Raw genomic sequence first — 18,254 nt, forward strand, 5'->3', positions numbered from 1 at the left:
TCTAGAACACAGGGTGAGGAGGAATTTCTTCAGTCAGAGGGTGATGAATCTGTGGAATTCATTGTCACAGACGGCTGTGGAGGCCAAGTCATTGGGTATATTTAAAGCAGAGGTTGATAGGTTCTTGATTAGTAAGGGTGTCAAAGGTTATGGAGAGGAGGCAGGAGGATGGGGTTGAGAGGGAAAAATAAATCAGCCATGATCGAATGGCAGAGCAGACTCGATGGGCTGAATGGCCTCATTCTGCTCCTATGTCTTGTGGTCTTGTGATCCCATGATCATTCCTGAATTTAATTGTTTCCCAATTAGTGTCAAAAACTCAGTCGAGTTTATTGTCATCTGCACAAGTACATGTGTGCACAGGTGCAATGAAAAACTTACTTGCAGCAGCATCACAGGCACAGAGCGTCAGATAAGCAGCATTCACAAGCAAAGCATATTTTAAACATAAAGTATGCATAATTTTTTACAGGAAAGAACACAATTACAAGAACACAATTTGCACTAAAATGGACTAAGTGTTTTTTTTGTTCTGTGATCAAAGTGGTCATATTGTTGCTAAACTGCTGATTAGGGTTGTGCCAGTTGGTTCAAGAACAGAATGGTGCAAGGGAAGTAGAACGTAGAACAGTACAGCACAGTTAAGGCCCTTCAGCCCATGATGTTGTGCCGACCTATATAAACCTACTCCATGATCAGTCTAACCCTTCCCTCCTACACAGCCCATAACCCTCCATTTTTCTTACATCCATGTATCTATCTAAGGGTCTTTTAAATGTCCCTATCGTATCAGCTTATTGCTGATATTGAACTTGGTGATGTGGGACTTTAGACTTCTGTACCTCCTGCCCGAGGGTAGCAGTGAGAAGATGGTGTGAAGATGTCAGTTGCCATGCTCCTTGTTCTGGATCTTCATAAAGATCTCCTCCTCTGAGAGGGATACACTTTTCTTTTAAAACCAATGTTTTAGAGCTTCTGGTTGTCCCTAATATTTTCTTATGTACTTATCATGAATTTTTAATTGCATAATTAGTCCTTTGAAGCACCTCGCGACATCTTGTTATGTTAATGCTGGTTCATAAATTGTTGATTAGAGAACTGGAAAAAGTTTCAAGAAGGGAAAAGCTTCCTTTTATCATGGCCATTCAACCACAGAACTGTGAAAACAAATAATTTTGCTAATATGATGTACTGCTGGTTTATAAGACTTATTGTTCATTGCACTGGGTAAGAAGCTGCTAGATTTTTGTTTGCATCCCTTACTCCCACCACACTCTCATCGTCCCAGGTCAACTCCTTTATCCAACTCAACGGCGTCCTTTTGACCTCATCCCATGTTACAGCAGTGGCAATACTTCAGAGCTATAACATGCTTTGGAATGTCCTGACTTGGAAGGCACCATTTTATTTAATTTAGTTTTTGCAGTCTCAGAATCTCAGAATCAGGACCATGTGCTGTTCTCGATGCTGCCTTCAGGCAGGAGGTACAGGAGCCCGAAGACCCTCACCTTAAGGTTCAATAACAGCTCCTCCCCCCCTGCCGTCAGGTTCTTGGAAAACCTTAACACTACCTCTGACTATATTTTTCTCTCTCTCAATCTTGCACTAGTGTCATGTTTATTTTGTTGTTTATTTTGCACATCTGTAAGTAATGAATAATTGATATTAATTTACATTTGTTTGCCCTCGTCTTGTAACGTGCTGTGCTGCTGCTGCAGAAAGCTCAGTTTCATAGAATTTATACCCTGTGTATGTATGCCTGTGATAACAATAAACCTGAACTTAAATTCCAGTCCAAAGATCAAGCGGAACCCAGCATGGTCCTGGATAAATGAAAGTCTCCTAAATCATAACCAATTCATATTTAACAGGTTTTATATAGTACAGAGATCATGTTTGATTTTTTGAATCTGCTTTGGTTGTTTTTTTTTCCCAAATTAACAACCGTTTCTTCCTTCCTGCTAAATGGGGATTTTTAGATGGCAGATAGTTGCACAGCCAATATAGTCCTGATCTGCCAGTAATGCTCTTGCTTCGGTTAGGGGTTGATGTCCTTTCCAGAGACTTCAGCCAGACTTCAACAAGGCAATGTTGCACCATCTTTCAGCTGAGATTTTGAACTGGGATCCCCTCAGGTGTGCTTAGAAGTTTCCATTGCATGATTTCAAACAAGAGCAGGGAATTCTCCCCAGGTTCTGGAGACCACTTAACCCTAGCCATCGCTCAAAGCATCTTATCAGCTCATTTGTCACATTATGACTTTGCTTTTTTGGAAGCTTGTTGTGCTGAAATTGTGTGCTATGTTTCCTGCATTGCAATTGTGACTACACTTTATAAGTACTTCATTGGTGACAAAGTACCTTGCAGTTATGAAAAGCACCATAGAAAGGTCTGTTTCTTAAAAATATCTATCTGGTATGTTTGTAAATGATGACTTTAGCTTCGGGATCAATAGCTGCTTGTGGTAAAGCATTTTATTTCCAATTGCTTTCTTTGTGTGAATGTACTTTTATAACTTCAGCCTTTTTGATTATCCTCTTGTAAGCAATTTACCAACCAGCAGAAACAAGTTTTCATTCATAATTATGAATATCTTCATCAGAGTCCCTCTCTTCCAGTAGCAATGTCTTTGAGCCTTTATTCATAAGTATGACCTCTCATTCCCAGTATTCTGGTAAACCTTCACTTTGTCCTTTCCAAGGTCCCCATGTTCACAAGCTGCTCAGACACTCACACCATGTACTGTGGGCTAAAATAAAAGCTGGAAAGACAGGAAGCAGGCCAGGCAGCATCTGTGGAGAGAAGTACAACGTTAATTAACATTGCAGATCAAATGACCTTTTATTCCCACTCAAATCCTCTCTCTCCTTAAATATACTCCTTAAAGGCAACCTCTTTGACCAAGCTTTTCATCACCTGACCTAACATCTCTGTGATGTGTTCTGATAACGTTCCTGCGAAGTGTGTCAGGAAATGGTGGCAATGAAGAGGGCCTTGAAGGAATAGATCTCTCCCAGTTTCCTCCATGGAGGTCTATCCTCCTACCTGGAAATGCAGTGGGGGGTGGGGTGGGGTGGGGGGGAATGTTTGTAGTACCCTGCACAAGTAGGATGAATTTTGAAATTGCTGGGTAAATATTAATGTCCCAAAGCTGCAGTTGATTGTGGTGGTTTTCAAAACCCCTCATGGAGTCAGAAGCTTGCTCCCCCTCCCACATGATTTGATCACATGACAGAATGCTCTGCATGAGAGTTGCCCCAGTGAGGGAATTGTACAGGATATCTGCACTTTATTTAGTAGTTAGCTGTGAGTGAGATTGGCTCATCAGTGACTGCAAATTCTGAATCAGATACTATTCTTTTTTTCTGCAGCGTGCTGCCTGACCTGCTGGGCTTTCTAAAATTACCCGTTTGTTTTTAATTTCGTGTCTCCAGCATCACAGTATTTTGCTTTAATCAGGCTGCGGCCAAACACCTGCAATAAATCCAACATCACAGAAACCAACCTCCCCTCCATGGACCCTGTCTATACTTCTCGCTGCCTTGATAAAGCAGCCAACATAATCAAAGACCCCACCCACCCCAGACATTCTCTTGTCTCCCCCCCCCACCATTGGGCAGAAGATACAAAAGCCTGAAAGCCACCTTATTGTCTACCTGTACTGCACTTTCTCTGTCACTGTAACACTTCATTCTGAAATCAGTTACTGTTTTCCCTTGTACTGCCTCAATGCACTGATATAATGAAATGATCTGTATGGACGGCATGTAAAACAAAGTTTTTCACTGTACCTCGGTACACGTGAAAATAATAAACCAATTTACTTCTATACTTTGGTATTCAGTGCCATTAGAATCTATGATATCTTTATTAGTCACATGTACATCGAAATACACAGTGAAATGCACCTTTTGCGTAAGTGTTCTGGGGGCAGCCCGCAAGTGTCGCCATGCTTCCGGCACCAACATAGCATGCCCACAGCTTCCTAACCCGTACGTCTTTGGAATGTGGGAGGAAACCGGAGCACCCGGAGGAAACCCACGCAGACATGGGGAGAACGTACAAACTCCTTACAGGCCGGAATTGAACCCAGGTCGCTGGTGCTGTAATAGTGTTACGCTAACCACTATACTGTGCCTGCAATCCTTTTGTCTGCGGTTCAGTGAGTTTTGTAACCCTTCTAACTACCCTGTGGGGGTGGGAATGGTTGCTGGATTTTGTGCGTATGGGTCAAGCTGTTTATTTTGTTGTTGTTTTCAAAACCCTTAGAAGTGGAGCTGGTTAATTGGGACTCCCTGTTGAGAATTTAATTATCAGCGTTAAGCAGAATCCGTGGGAATTAATTAGTGCCTTAGTGGATGCCCTCATTAGTAGCGGCTCAAGCAAGACCAGCCTCACCATACAGAAGGAAAAATCATTGCCTCCTTGTAGTAATTCATCGTTGTTACACATTCACCCTGATTAGGACATGACTGATAGCTAGGCCCCAAGAATTTGTGTCATATTATATTAGAACATCAAATGAATGCTAAGTTGTCTCATAGCAGTGTTGTCTGTGGGATTTCCACACAACAAATTGGGTTAAGTCTGTTCCTTTAAATTTCTCTTCATTGGTACAATTAATTGCGTTTATGTAGTGCTTTTAAAGTGACAAAACCCCTCAAGGCTCTTCATAGGAGTGTTACAGGAACAATGTTTGATATCGAAGTTCTCAGTGGAGATATTAGCAGCAAAAGCATGGTGAAATGGTTGCTTTTAAGGAACATGTTTAAAGAAGAGGGAGGGGTTATGGGTGGGAATTCCATGTTAGAGTCATGCAGCGTGGAAACAGACCCTTCAGCCCAACTGGTCCATGCTGACCAAGATGCCCCATCCAAGCTAGTCCCATTTGCCAGCGCCTGGCCCATAACCTTCTAAACCTTTCCAATCCATGTACTTGTTCAAGTGGCTTTTAAAAGTTGTTGTTGATTCTGCCTCAACCACTTCCTCTGGCAGCTCAATCCACATACATACCACCCTTTGTGTGTGAAAAAAAAAGTTGCCCCTCAAGTTCTTCTTCAATCTCTCCCCTCTCACCTATGCCCTCTAGTTCTTGATTCCCTGTCTATGCCCCTCATGATTTTATTCACCTGTATAAGATCACCTCTCAGTCTCCTACACTCGAAGGAACAAAGTCCTAGCCTGTCCAACCTCTCCCTACAACTCTGTCCTGGCAGAATAGAGTTTGTGCCTAGTTAGCTGAAGGCACGTCTGTCAGTGGTGAACATGGATGTGAAAATGGCCAGAATTGGAAGAATGCAGAGATACGAGGTAGGTAAATCTAGAATTAGAGCACCAATATGAGCTCATGAGAAAAAAATATGGTTGAAACCATAACGTGGTTAAAGTTGAACTACTTAATGTGATTAAGGTTAAACCACTTGAAATAACATAAACCTGTAACAGAAACTAGATGTTGTAATAAGATTAAAAACACGAGGACAACTTAATGTAATCAAAGTACAAGGACAAGCTGAGGGAAGCACCATGAACTGTTTGTTATGCCACTGGCTTCAGAGCCAGTTCTTGAACCAAGTCTAATCACTCCAGTTTAGCAACACTATGACCACTTTGCACTAAAATGGACTTTGTTTTTTTTGTTCTAATTGTGTTCGTTCTTGTAAAAAAAATTGTGTATTATGTATGTCTTTCTTGTGAATGCTGCTTATCTGATGCTCTGTGCCTGTGATGCTGCTGCAAGTAAGTTTTTCATTGCACCTGTGCACACGTGTACTTGTGCAGATGACAATAACCTCAACTTTGACTTTGACCCCACTGATAACATTGTTTCAAAGGCTCTTACCTAGCATTGGAATACACATTTTACAAGATGTCTATAAAGGTTTTTTAACACTATGCAAACGTGGAGCAGATGGATTCAGATTTCTCCCAATGATCATTGTGAAGTGCCTTTGTGAAGTTAACGTATTTCATACTCTGTTTGATTATCACAGTATTCTTTTCTTTATCACTTATATAATCAATCGTAAAGCATAGAAAGATGATTTACTATTTCAATTCTGATCAAGTTTTATTTGTCTCCTTGCTTCAGGAAGTGGCTGTATTTGTTTTCGACAAAAAACTAATCGAGAAGTGCCAGAAATTTGAAAAAGACCACATAATTGAATCACTCAAAAAAGGTGTGCAGCAGCTGACGAGATTGAGGCACCCACGTCTGCTGACTGTACAGCATCCATTGGAGGAGTCCAGGTAGAGGCATTCTGATGCATGTATTACTAACTTTCATCATGAAGATTAACTCTTGTTAAACTGATGTTTTCTTTTGTGGTTTAACCTAACTCCTTTATAGAGACTGTTTAGCCTTTTGCACGGAGCCCGTCTTTGCAAGTTTAGCCAATGTCCTCGGTTGTTATGAACACCTCCCATCTCCTGTACCTCCAGAAATTAAAGATCACAAGCTTTATGATGTGGAAATCAAATATGGTTTGTTGCAGGTGAGTGGATGGTGTGTTTACTTGATACTTATCTGTATGATAATTGATGCATATAAAATATAAAATACAGATTTCTAAGATTCCACGGGCATAGTTCAGTGATCCTACGTTAGTTCTCAACTCTATAAATGGTTGGAGTCCTATAATTTATCCTAAAGTTAAGAGTTCTCCCAGTATACTTCCTTACGTTGGAGACACAAGAGACTGCAGATGCTGGAATCTGGAGCAACGCACAAGATGCTGAAGGAACTCAGCAGGTCAGGCAGCATCCGTGGAGGGAAATGGACTGTCGATGTTTCGGGTCGAGACCCTTCATCTGGACTGAAAGATAGAGGGGAGAGAGCCGGTATAAAAAGGTGGAGGGAAGGGGTGGAGCAAGAGCTGTCAGGTGATAGTGGATCCAGGTGAGGGGGGTAGATCTATTCTCACTCTCCCCTCCCCCCATCTGCCTATCACCCCTCCTCACCTGGATCCACCTATCGCTCACTAGCTCTTGCTCGTGTGGTCAAGCCCTGGAAAAACGGGCAGCCAGTAATGGTGAGTTAAAGTATTAACCAATGGTGGAGCACGTTCAATGGGTGAGGTGGTGTTGAACTTAAGTTCAATGCCTACATGTTGTGCTCTGTCAAAAGAAAACAAAGCACTTGCACTTTTATAATGCTTTACACCCGTTGAAGTATTTTTGAAGTGTAGTAACTTCTGTGTAGGAAAAGCAACAGTCAGTGTAAGCAGTGTGATAATGACCAGATAACTTTTTATTATTCTTTAGCATTGTTGGTTGTGAGCACTGCCTGGGGTGTCAGCCTAGATTTTGGGCCAAAGTCTTCACTGACTCAGTGGTGAGAAGGCCAACAGTGCGTCCTGGTGGAAACTGGTTACAGAGGAGCTGGGAGCTGTCCCAACAGTGCCCTCTATCAACACTATCTGACACTGAGTGGTTCTTCACATCCTTGCTGTCAGAGTCAGGTTTATTTGACTTATATGAGGTGAAATTTGTTATTTTGCAACAGCAGTGCAGTACAAAGAAATAAATTACAAAAATAAATAAATAGTGCCAAAAAAAGGAATAGAAAACATAGAAAACCTACAACACAATTCAGGCTCTTCGGCCCACAAAGCTGTGTAACGAGGTGAAAAAGGAATAACAAGGTAACGCTACGTGCATGGCCAGGTGTATGTTCACTTTGGTAACAACTCTAGCTGCATTTCAAAGTAATTAGTTTCCTGTGAAGTGTTTTGAGCCATTTTTGGAAGTCTTGTCAAAATGCTAAACAAATTCAGGTTCTTCATACAAAAAGAGAACAATTAATGCCTAAAACAAAAGCGCTTATTAAGTCTAGACAGACTTCCCCTTGAGGCCTATCAACAGTGTGTGCACTACAGAGATTGGGAGAGCCTCGTGAAATAAGCAACAAGCTGTGATTGGTGATGACCTTATGATGCATTGCATCGGAGGGAAAGCAAGATACTGAAGTCTTATTGGACATACTGAACTGGTGACTCTATGCAGAGAACCATTCCTCAAAGATCTCCAATAAATTTGTCTCAGGGTTTTCCCTTGAAGCCATGCCTGACTCTGCTTGATTACATTATGGTTTTCCAAATGTGCTACTGTTGCTTCCATCAAAGTGAAAGTCGAGTTTATTGTCATCTGCACAAGTACTTGTATGCACAGGTGCAATGAAAAACTTATTGCAGCAGAGTCACAGGCACAGAGCATCATATAAGCAGCATTCATGAGAAAAAAAACACACAACTTTTTACAAGAAAGAACTCAATTAGAACAAAAAAAAGCAAAGTCCTAGTCTTCCTAGTGTTTGATTATAACATTTTTCTAGCAATTGAAGAATGACTAGTTACTTGTTTCTTCCCTTTTGAATTGGCATCACATTGGCTGTTTTCCAATCCTCTGGCACTTGTCCAGATTCAAAGGATTTTAGAAGATTATAACCAATGCATCTGCTATTTCAGTAGCCACGTCTTTTCAGATGTGAGGATGTCATAGAGCACTACAACACAGAAACAGGCCCTTTGGCTCATCTAGTCCATGCTGACCTAAATCTTCTGCCTAGTTTCATCACCCGGACCATTTCCCTTCAAATCCCTCCTATCCAAACCTCTCCTAAACGTTACAATTGAACCTGCATCTACTACTTCCACTGGCAGCTCGTTCCACACACCATCTGGGTCAGGGACTTGTCAGTTTTTGGCATCATTAGTTTGTCTAATATCAATTCTCTAATGATGGTTTAATTCCTTTATTTAATTCCTCCCCGGCATTATTTGGTGTAATGGAATGTTTGTCGTAACTTCTTCCATAAAGACTGATGAAAAATATCTGTACAAACCCTCTGCCATTTCCTTGTTCTCCACAATTATTTCCCCAGGTTATTTGTGCTCCAACCAATAAACCAATCACTCAGTATCTGGTGCATAAGACTCCACACTTCGTATTTTCTCTGTTACACACACTGTTGTTGCATAGGAATATCTGACTATTATTTTGGTTGCCTGGGGCTTCAGAAATTTCAGCAGGACGTGCTGTTCTAGACTTCTGTACTTGTAGTATGTCTGTGGTTATGATAATTCAGTTACTTGAATTGTTCATTTTAAAACTGCAATAACATCACACTTGTTTAACTTGCAGGTTTGTGAAGGCCTCTCCTTCTTGCACAGCAGTGTTAAAATGATTCACGGGAACCTGACACCAGAGAATATCATTTTGAATAAAAGTGGTGCCTGGAAAATTATGGGTTTTGACTTTTGCATATCATCTTCTAATTCCTCGGAACAGGAGGTAGGGACAGGATAATTCATTCAATTGCCTTTTGTAATTCTAACAGGACATTTCATTATTTTCTTAGCAACTATTGTTATCCGGTGGAAGTGGCCCGGTGGATCAAGTTGGTCACCTCCTTACCTATATGTTTTGTGGTTCTGTGCTGTAAGGATTACTGCAGTAGGACCTCCTCTTCTTGCCTTCTTGGGTGGATGCGGTCATAACCTATAACCTAGCCTTGCTTCAGTGGTGGGATTTGGAATAGTGTTAGCTCACTTTCCACATTGCCATTACCTCTTTTGAGCTCCTGTATGTCTTGTGATTTGCAGTACAAAGCAACGTTTCAATTTTCCACTGAATTTGTAAAAAAAAAGCTTTTTTAAATGATCAGATAAGTAAGACAAATCCATCATCATTAATGGAAAGCAACTATTAAAAGTAATGGCATAAGAATAGAAAATGATAGGTGGCCCAGCAGGTGGTGCAGAGGCTTCTCAGCTCCAGTGGTCTGTGTTCAATCCTGATGTCTGGTGCTGTTGTTGTGGGGTTTGCGCCTTCTCCCTGTGGCTGTGGGGGTTTCCTCTGGGTGCTCTGGTTTCCACCGGCATCCCAAAAGCATGTGCGTTGGTGGCTAATTTGCTTCTGTAAATTGCCCTCAGTGTGTGAGTGAGTGGTCGAATCTGGGGGGAATTGATGGGAATGTTGGGAGAATAAAAATGGGTTAGGGTAGGTAAGAGTCGCGAGGTGATGTTGCAGCTCTGTAGAACTCTGGTCAGACCACACTTGGAGTATTGTGTTCAGTTCTGGTCGCCTCATTATAGGAAGGATGAGGAAGCTTTAGAGAGGGTGCAGAGGAGACTTACCAGGATGTTGCCTGGATTGGAGAGCATGTCTTATGAGAATAGGTTGAGTGAGCTAGGGCTTTTCTCTTTGGAGAGAAGGATGAGAGGTGACTTGATAGAGGTGTACAAGATGCTAAGAGGCATAGATCGAGTGGACAGTCAGAGACTTTTTCCCAGGGTGACAATGGCTAACACGAGGGGGCATAATTTTAAGGTGATAGGAGGAAGGTATAAGGGGGATGTCGGAGGTAAGTTTTTCACACAGAGAGTGGTGGGTGCGTGGAACACACTGCCGGCAGATACATTGGGGACATTTAAGAGACTCTTAGATAAGCCACATGACTGATAGAGAAATGGGGGTTATGTGGGAGGGAAGGGTTAGATAGATCTTAGAGCAGGATAAAATGTCGGCACAACATCGTGGGCCGAAGGGCCTGTACTGTGCTGTAACGTTCTATGTTCTATAATTTGTGAAAAAATGTGTGCTTGATGGTTGGCACATACTCAGTGGGCCGAAGGGCCTGTTTCCATGCTGTAACTCTCTGTGATTTAGCTGGTCAAACAATATCTATGAAGAGTGAAATAAAGTTTGGGTTTCAAGTCACTAACCATCATCAAGTTACAGATGTGAGTGGGCGAAGAAAGTGGAGACAACAAAATCTTGTGCTGATTTAAAATTTAAAGTTACTTACTGATTTTCCTCATTGAGATGTTAATGAAAATGAGGAGAGAGTGCCTTTAATAAAATAATAACATCCATCCCAAGGTAGTTCACACGAGCACTTAAAAACAGAATTTGAAACTGGGCTGCATTAAGAGGTACCAGGGTGGGCAAGTAGCAAATCTGTCGGAGGTTTGTAGGTGTTAAAGGGCTACAGAGGAGGGGAAGGATTTGAAGGTTTTAAGAGGAATTTCCAGAGCTTGGGTCGTTGGTTGATGAAGATGTGGTGGAATAAATGAATGGTCAGAATTTGAGGTGTATGAGGTCGTGGAGGGTTGCAGATTTGGTGAAGTTATCAGAAACAGGTTTATTATCACTGACTTGTATGTCGTGAAATTTGATGTTTTGTGGCAGCAGTGTGTAATATCAGGATAAAGCAAGAGGGCAAGGTTGAAGCTTTTGGAGGGTGTTGTAGGTTGGTGGTTAAGTTAATGGACTGATACTCTGGAGTAAAAAAACAAAAAATACAGGAAATACTCAGCAGATCAGGCAGCATTCGTGGAGACTGAAACAGAGTTCATGTTCGAGGTTAGTAATCTATCACCAGTTTAACCAGAGGCTTTGATTAATCATCTTGAAATAGAGTTCAAATCTCATCACAGCAGCCAGAGAATTTAAACAGCCAGAGCAGATGCCATCAGTATTAACGACAATGAAACAGGATCGTTGCAAAAACTTATTTGATTCTCTGCTCTCCTTCAGGGAATCAGCTGTCCCGACCCCATGTGATGTAAGGTCCAAAGCAGTGAGATTTACTCTTGGCAAGGAAGCACTTTCTTATCAAGTCACTATGACAAAAAATACTCACAGGGGTAATAGTTCCAGAGGTGACTGAACACTACCATCCCAAAGACAATCTGCTTTGGGCAATATATTCCGTTTTGCCAGCAGTGAACCTGTGAACAAGTTAAGTAAAAGTGAACAAGGGGCTTGGCTTTAGAATTTGCATTCAATTAAATCAGTTTATATTTTTCTTGTTCCCTTTTACAGCTTAAATTTACTTGCAAGGAGTGGGACCCAAATCTTCCTCCTTTGTGCCTTCCCAACCCGGAGTATGTCGCTCCAGAGTACATCCTGTCGGTGAGCTGTGACCTCGCCAGTGACATGTACTCGTTAGGAGGTATCATGTTCACTGTGTTTAATGATGGCAAGCCAATCTTCGAAGTCAACAAGCAGGACATCTTCAAGAGTTTCAGCAGGCAGCTGGATCAGGTAACCTTCTACCGATCGAAAAGCACGAAAAAAAACTGCAGATGTTGGACACTAATAAAAATCAGCAGTGCTGTAAATGTTCAGCAGGTTAGACCGTCTGTGGAGAGACGAGCAGTGTGTTTCAGGTTGATGATTTGTTTATCAGATCTGCTAACTCTTGACTGTTCATTTGAATCCTCCTCATGTCCACCCCCTTTCCTCATGTCACTAAGTCATACCTCCCCGGCTCCCTCCACCTGAGCCATGAACCACCCGAACTCCTTGTTCTGAGATCATACTCGACACTCTTGGCTGCAGTTCCACAACACTGCTGACTGTCCAGCTTCCCTTTGTGTCTTCCTTGCTTGCTGACATTGCAATCTCTTTATTTCAGGTCCCATAAAAGCCACAGTTGTTACTTCCGCTAGAGTCATAGATTCATACAGCACGGAAACAGGCCCTTTGGTCCAACTCGTCCGTGCTGACTGCGGGTTGCTCAGCGAGCTAGTCCCATCCGCCTGCATATGGCCCTTAAGCCCTCTTAGCCTCTCTTATCCATGTACTTAGAAAACATTGACTTTTGACTCATTTTTACATGGGAATTACTGCTCCATTTCCAAGCTCCCTTTCTTCCTCATCTGCTGTGGCCTCACAAATTTGTGTTGTCCTTTCCCACAGCCCCAGTGTTTTGAACCTCCCTCATCCCCAGTACTGAACTGCCCCTAATTAAATCACACATAACGTCCTTTGTCAATGCAACCTATGCCCCTTCCCTCCTTATCCTATTCTTCAGCATCTGATATTCTTACCTATTGCCGTTCCTCTATAAACCATTCCAGCAGAAAGCTGCTCATTTGCTTTTACTTTCATTCAGACTAACATTAACAATGGTGGCTCCTTCTTCTGTACAGTAACCTCTAGAGTCCTTGAGGATTTATCTCTGGCTCCCTCCAGCTTTGTCAGAACAGACTGACCAGTTTCTCAAGCCTGAACAGGGTACCCTAGACGTATCCCCCTCAGTTCCTGCGAGCCGCTTGGCACGGCAGTAGTTTAGAGAGTCAGGCGGATCATGGCTGTCTTCACTGTCCTTTGTACTTTGCCTCAGTCTGCTCTCTGAAAATGTCAATTGTCAGTCCATCATCCATCATCTCTGAGGGAGTGAATTCTTTTATTTTGCAATTGGTCTTACTCCGAAATGACTCTATTTCAGATCAGGAATACTTTCGCCAAACCTCTCCACTTCCTGGAATTCCTGGAATAAAGTTATACTTCATTGTCATTTCACCCACATGCTGTAAAACACATGGAGAAACGAAATGTCGTTTCCCCCAGACTCACACAGAGGACATACATAGAACAGAGGACGTACAATAAACGCAGACAGAAAGATTGTGCAAGCACAAATAGTGCAAAAAATGGTATATACAGGATACAAAATCAGTGCAAAACCGAGTTGGACAAAGAAATTACAGAACTCAATGTATTGCACTAAGTGTATAACCATGTTCAGCAGCAGCCAAAGTTCTTGCAAATTGGTTTATTATTGTCACATGTATCGAGATACAGTTTTGTTTGCATGCCATCCGGACACCTCATCACCTCATACCATACATAATTAAGCTGAGGTAGTGAAAAGAACACAGAATGCAGAATATAGTGTTGCAGTTACAGAGAAAGTGCAGTGCAGGCAGACAGTGTAAGGGCCACGACGAGGTAAACTGGGAGATCAAGAGTTCAGAAGTGCATCTTGTCCATTCCTTGCTCTGTGTTTATGTACTTGATTGGAACCCACTTCCAGGGCTCAGCTGCCTTCATTCTTGTAACAATTTCTTTGGCTTTTTACTTGTTTTGCCATATTATTTCTTTTCCTTTGGAATATTTTGAAGACTAAAAGCACTGCATAAACATCTTAAATAAATATAAAAATTGCTGGAAACACTCAGGTCAGGCAGCATCTGTGGAAAGAGAAACAGGATTGTCAGGTCATAGACACTTTGTTCGAACTGGGAAAAAGAGAAAACAAGTTTGTTTTAAGTTGCAAAAAAAGGGAGGAATGGGTAGGACAAAGGAAATACCTCTGAGGGTGAGGTCAGGGTTGCCACAGGGATAAGTTATTGAAGTCACCCAGTTGATGGGTTAATGATGACAGTTAGAGAGAGAAAATGAACAAAAGCTCTGAAGTGAGGACAATTTGAGAGTGATTTTCGAACATGACTTCCTGTTACTTAGTCTGAGGTTTGAAATATGGATGCCTTTTCTGTTTTTGTAGCTTACTCGTTTAGGCCCGGGCATACTGCAGAAGGTTCCTGAGGAGGCTCGGGAGCATCTGAAACTGCTGTTAAATGTAACACCCGCTGTGAGACCAGATGCTGATCAGCTATGTAAGGTAAGCAGGCAGCAGATTCACAAATATGAAATTACATCTCTCTGCATGTTAAAACCAGTTGACTATTTCTTCTGCCCAGTGATCTTGTAACTCTCAGCTGCGGAAGTACTTATAAAATGCAGCCAATAAAAAAACACATTTTATGCACCTCAAACAGTAGATTGATAAATGGTAGGCCAGTCTGTATTTTTAGTGACATTGGTTCAGCCCAGTACTCTGGGGAGAGCCCCTTGCCCTTCTAAGAAATGTTGCTCGGGAATCTTTACATTCAATATGAGAAAGCAGGACATCTGCTTAACATTTCATTCCACAGGTGATTTTTTTTGGTTAGAGTGAGGAGTTTCCCGCTCCTTCACTACTGCCCCTCCAACGGTGTGGCAGTCCCTCAGTACAACAGCTTCAGACCTTTGGTGTATGTGCTTGGCTGAGGAGCCAATGGTGCAAAGGTACCATGGACGTTTCAGAGTGAATGCCCCTAAGTCAGAATCCCACCTAAACGATCCTCAAACACTGCAGTTCCCCATAGTTTTGCTCCTCTGATTGTAGGTTGTCGCTGCCTCAGTACTGCCCTTCTGATGTTACGGGGTTCCCTTTGCAGTTCCTCTGACGGTACAGCAGTGCCTAAATGCATCTTGCCTGACAGTCCAGAAATCCCTCGTTACTGATCCATTCCCCCATTCCAGCTCCTCTGAAAGCTATTCTTTCCTCAGCACTGATTCCTCTGACACTGCCGCACTGCCTCAGTCTTGCTCTTTCATCTTTGCAGCAGTGCCTGAGTTCTATCCATCAATAGTTCACCAACGATTCTCGGACAGCGTATGCACTCTTGAAAAAAGCTTCTCTGACACGTGCTTGGTTATTTTTGATTAGTGTTTCAGAAAATAATTCTGGCATCAAATTGAATTTCCATGCAGCCTTTGAACTCTTATTTCTTTTTGTTCTGATGAATTTCATGTGCTCTTTCCCAGATTCCTTTTTTTGACGATGTAGGGGCTATGACTCTGCAGTATTTTGATTCCCTATTCCAGCGAGACAACCTCCAGAAGTCACAGTTTTACAAAGGTCTGCCGAAAATTCTGCCAAAGCTTCCTAAGGTATGGTTGGTTCTACCGTGATTGATATGGCAGTGAAATATAGTTCCATTGTTGCCTGAATTAACCAATAAAAGACTTTCTTAAAAACCACAAATTCTGGGACTTTGAAATGTAAATGGAGCTTGTGGTTATAGAACAGCACAGGAACAGGCCCTTCAGCCCATGATGCTGTGCCAAACTACTTAAACTAGTAATTAAATGTCTTTCTTTTTCAATCTTTTTATTAGTTTTCAAATTAATACAGATTGATATATAGCATCAATATTTATACATGTAATACAAAGAGATCAGGATAACAATCATAGCATATATAATCATAAAGAACAATAAAATATAAAAAAAATCTGTAGATCCAACGATCTCTTAGTAAATTAATATAATATAAAAGAAAGGAAAGAAAAAGATTTATTATATAAATTTAAGAAAAAACCCAAATCAATAAAAAAAATTATAAACAGTATAAACTAAACAAAAAAAAACTTTTTAAAAGAAAAACAAACAACAAAAAGAAAAAAAACTGGGCTAAAATTTCTCAGTAGAAACAGAGCAATATTATGTCGTCAAGTCCGTTCTTCCAAGTTGGAAAGTTATTGAAAGAGGATCTACATCATGTCAAAGTATTGAATAAGTGGACTCCAAGTATCTTCAAGTTTAAGCGAAGGATCAACAGTACCACTCCTAATTTTTTCCAAATTTAAACATGATATAGTTTAATTAAATGTCTAACTAAACTAATCCCTTCTGCCTGCACAATATCCATATCCCTCCATTCTCTGCACATTCCTGTGCCTATCTAAGACCCTCTTAAATACCTCTATCGTATCTGCCTCCACCCCCACCCCTGGCAGCACATTCCAGGCACCCACCACTCTCTATGTAAAAAAAAAACTTGCCCCACAATCTCCTTTGAACTTTCCCCCTCTCACCTTAAATGCATGCCCTCTGGTATTAGACATTTCCACCCTGGGAAAAAGATTCTGGCTGTCTACCCTATTTATGCCTCTCATAACCTTATAAACTTCTGTCAAGTTTCCCCTCAGTCTCCGACGCTTCAGAGAAAACAACCCAAGTTTGTCCAACCTCTCCTTTGTAGCTAAAACCTTCTAATCCAGGCAGCATCTTGGTAAACCTCTTCTGCACCCTCCAATCTTGGAGGGGAGAGGAGGAGGGGGAAGTGAATGTTTTTGAAATAAGAAATGGGTAAACTCATTGATAGGTTGAATCAAGGGTTTAAAAATACAGAGTGCTGAGAGATGGAAACAACAGAAGAGTCGGTCACTGAAAGTAATTAATGAGTGAAATAATTAATAACTAGGCTTATCTGCACAGATTTTCTGTGTACAATGACCAGTTAACTATAATTAATGAGATTTGGCCACAACTTAAATGATGGGAGTATTAATCAGTTTGTTCCACAGATGGTTAATAAATGAGTTTCTCTTTATTCTAACAAAGGAGGAATCTCCACATTAATTCTGTTGCTGTGGTCTTGTTTTGTTCTAGCGGGTTGTCGTTCAACGCATCCTGCCATGCTTGACGTCAGAGTTTGTGAACCCAGACATGGTGCCCTTTGTCCTCCCTAACGTCCTGCTCATAGTTGAAGAGTGTACCAAAGAGGAGTACGTTAAGCTAATTCTTCCCGACCTTGTACCAGTCTTCAAGCTGCAGGAACCCATTCAGGTACAGAGAATCGAGACCGCCAGAAGCTGCAAAGCATTAAGCAGCCAGTATTTTGGGTTAAGGCACACAAGCTAAAAGCAAAGGGAAATGCAGCAATTTAATCTCATTGTGGTCCACTTATTGCTGGGTATGCATAATACTAATTCATTCGGGAGTGTGAGTGGCAACCATTCAATTGAGAGCCATGCATGTTCATTGGGGGCAGACGTAATATCCCTCCAGGGTTGTGGGTGGTACCCGTTGAGTTGGGCTTGTATTTCTTCCCCATTGGACATTGCCCCACCACTAATTCATTCTTTTGAGCTGCTAAGAGATTGTGGATTGGCTTTGTGGTGGCATGTGTCATCCTGGGACCCAAATCTGCCAGGTCTTTGCTGTTGCCTTTTGGGTGAATTTCTGTTTGTTGCTTGTTTTGAAAAAACAATTGTTTTTATGTGTGTGCTTTTTTAACATTCTCTGAAGTACTCTGCACTGTGTGTTGTGAATTACATATACACTATCCTAAGTAAATTATTCCTTTCCTTTTCATGCTTCAGGCTAGCAACATGGTGAGTTTGATGCACATCATTAAGCACAAAGCTAAAAAGAAGTAGGCAGTCTTATTAGCTCTTGTATTTTTTCCTGTCATTCTTTATTTTCATGTATTTTACTGAATTGTTTGTAGAAATAACATTTCTTAATAAAATTACTTGTATTATTGTTGTGGTCAGGTGCTGCTCATCTTCTTGCAAAAGATGGATCTGCTGTTGACTAAAACTCCTGCAGAAGATATAAAAAGCACGGTCTTACCAATGATTTACCGAGCTCTGGAAGCACCGTCGATTCAGATTCAGGTATAGTCTCACTGAAGAGCATGGAGGAATCTAGGGCACTGACACAGGATATATGGAGCAGAAACTGTAATGTGTGCATAGTTAATAAGTTGTGTATCAAACAGAACAGGTGACCATTCAGCCCATCGTGCCTGTGTCAGCTCTTTGAGAGACTATCTTCCCCTCTTTCCGCTCCCGCTGCTCCTCCCTCATTCTCTATAAATTTCTCCTTTTCAGCTAAATGTCTAATTTCTT

General features: G+C 41.5%; 1 protein-coding gene across 2 annotated transcripts in view; it reads left to right on the plus strand.

Moving 5' to 3' along the window:
* scyl2 (SCY1 like pseudokinase 2) overlaps positions 1–18,254 on the plus strand; it is a 58,893-nt gene that overhangs the window by 15,998 nt on the left and 24,641 nt on the right. Inside the window, exons 3-11 of one of the 2 annotated variants that reach the window (XM_052030103.1) lie at positions 6,092–6,249; positions 6,350–6,494; positions 9,142–9,291; positions 11,827–12,048; positions 14,297–14,413; positions 15,382–15,507; positions 17,011–17,187; positions 17,724–17,735; positions 17,898–18,020. In XM_052030103.1, coding sequence (XP_051886063.1) covers positions 6,092–6,249; positions 6,350–6,494; positions 9,142–9,291; positions 11,827–12,048; positions 14,297–14,413; positions 15,382–15,507; positions 17,011–17,187; positions 17,724–17,735; positions 17,898–18,020 — 1,230 coding nt within the window. The remainder of the gene's footprint in view (positions 1–6,091; positions 6,250–6,349; positions 6,495–9,141; positions 9,292–11,826; positions 12,049–14,296; positions 14,414–15,381; positions 15,508–17,010; positions 17,188–17,723; positions 17,736–17,897; positions 18,021–18,254) is intronic. The other variant, XM_052030104.1, reaches the window with a different exon arrangement.

The sequence above is a fragment of the Pristis pectinata genome, chromosome 15 (genome assembly GCF_009764475.1).
Source record: "Pristis pectinata isolate sPriPec2 chromosome 15, sPriPec2.1.pri, whole genome shotgun sequence".
NCBI lineage: Eukaryota > Metazoa > Chordata > Chondrichthyes > Rhinopristiformes > Pristidae > Pristis > Pristis pectinata.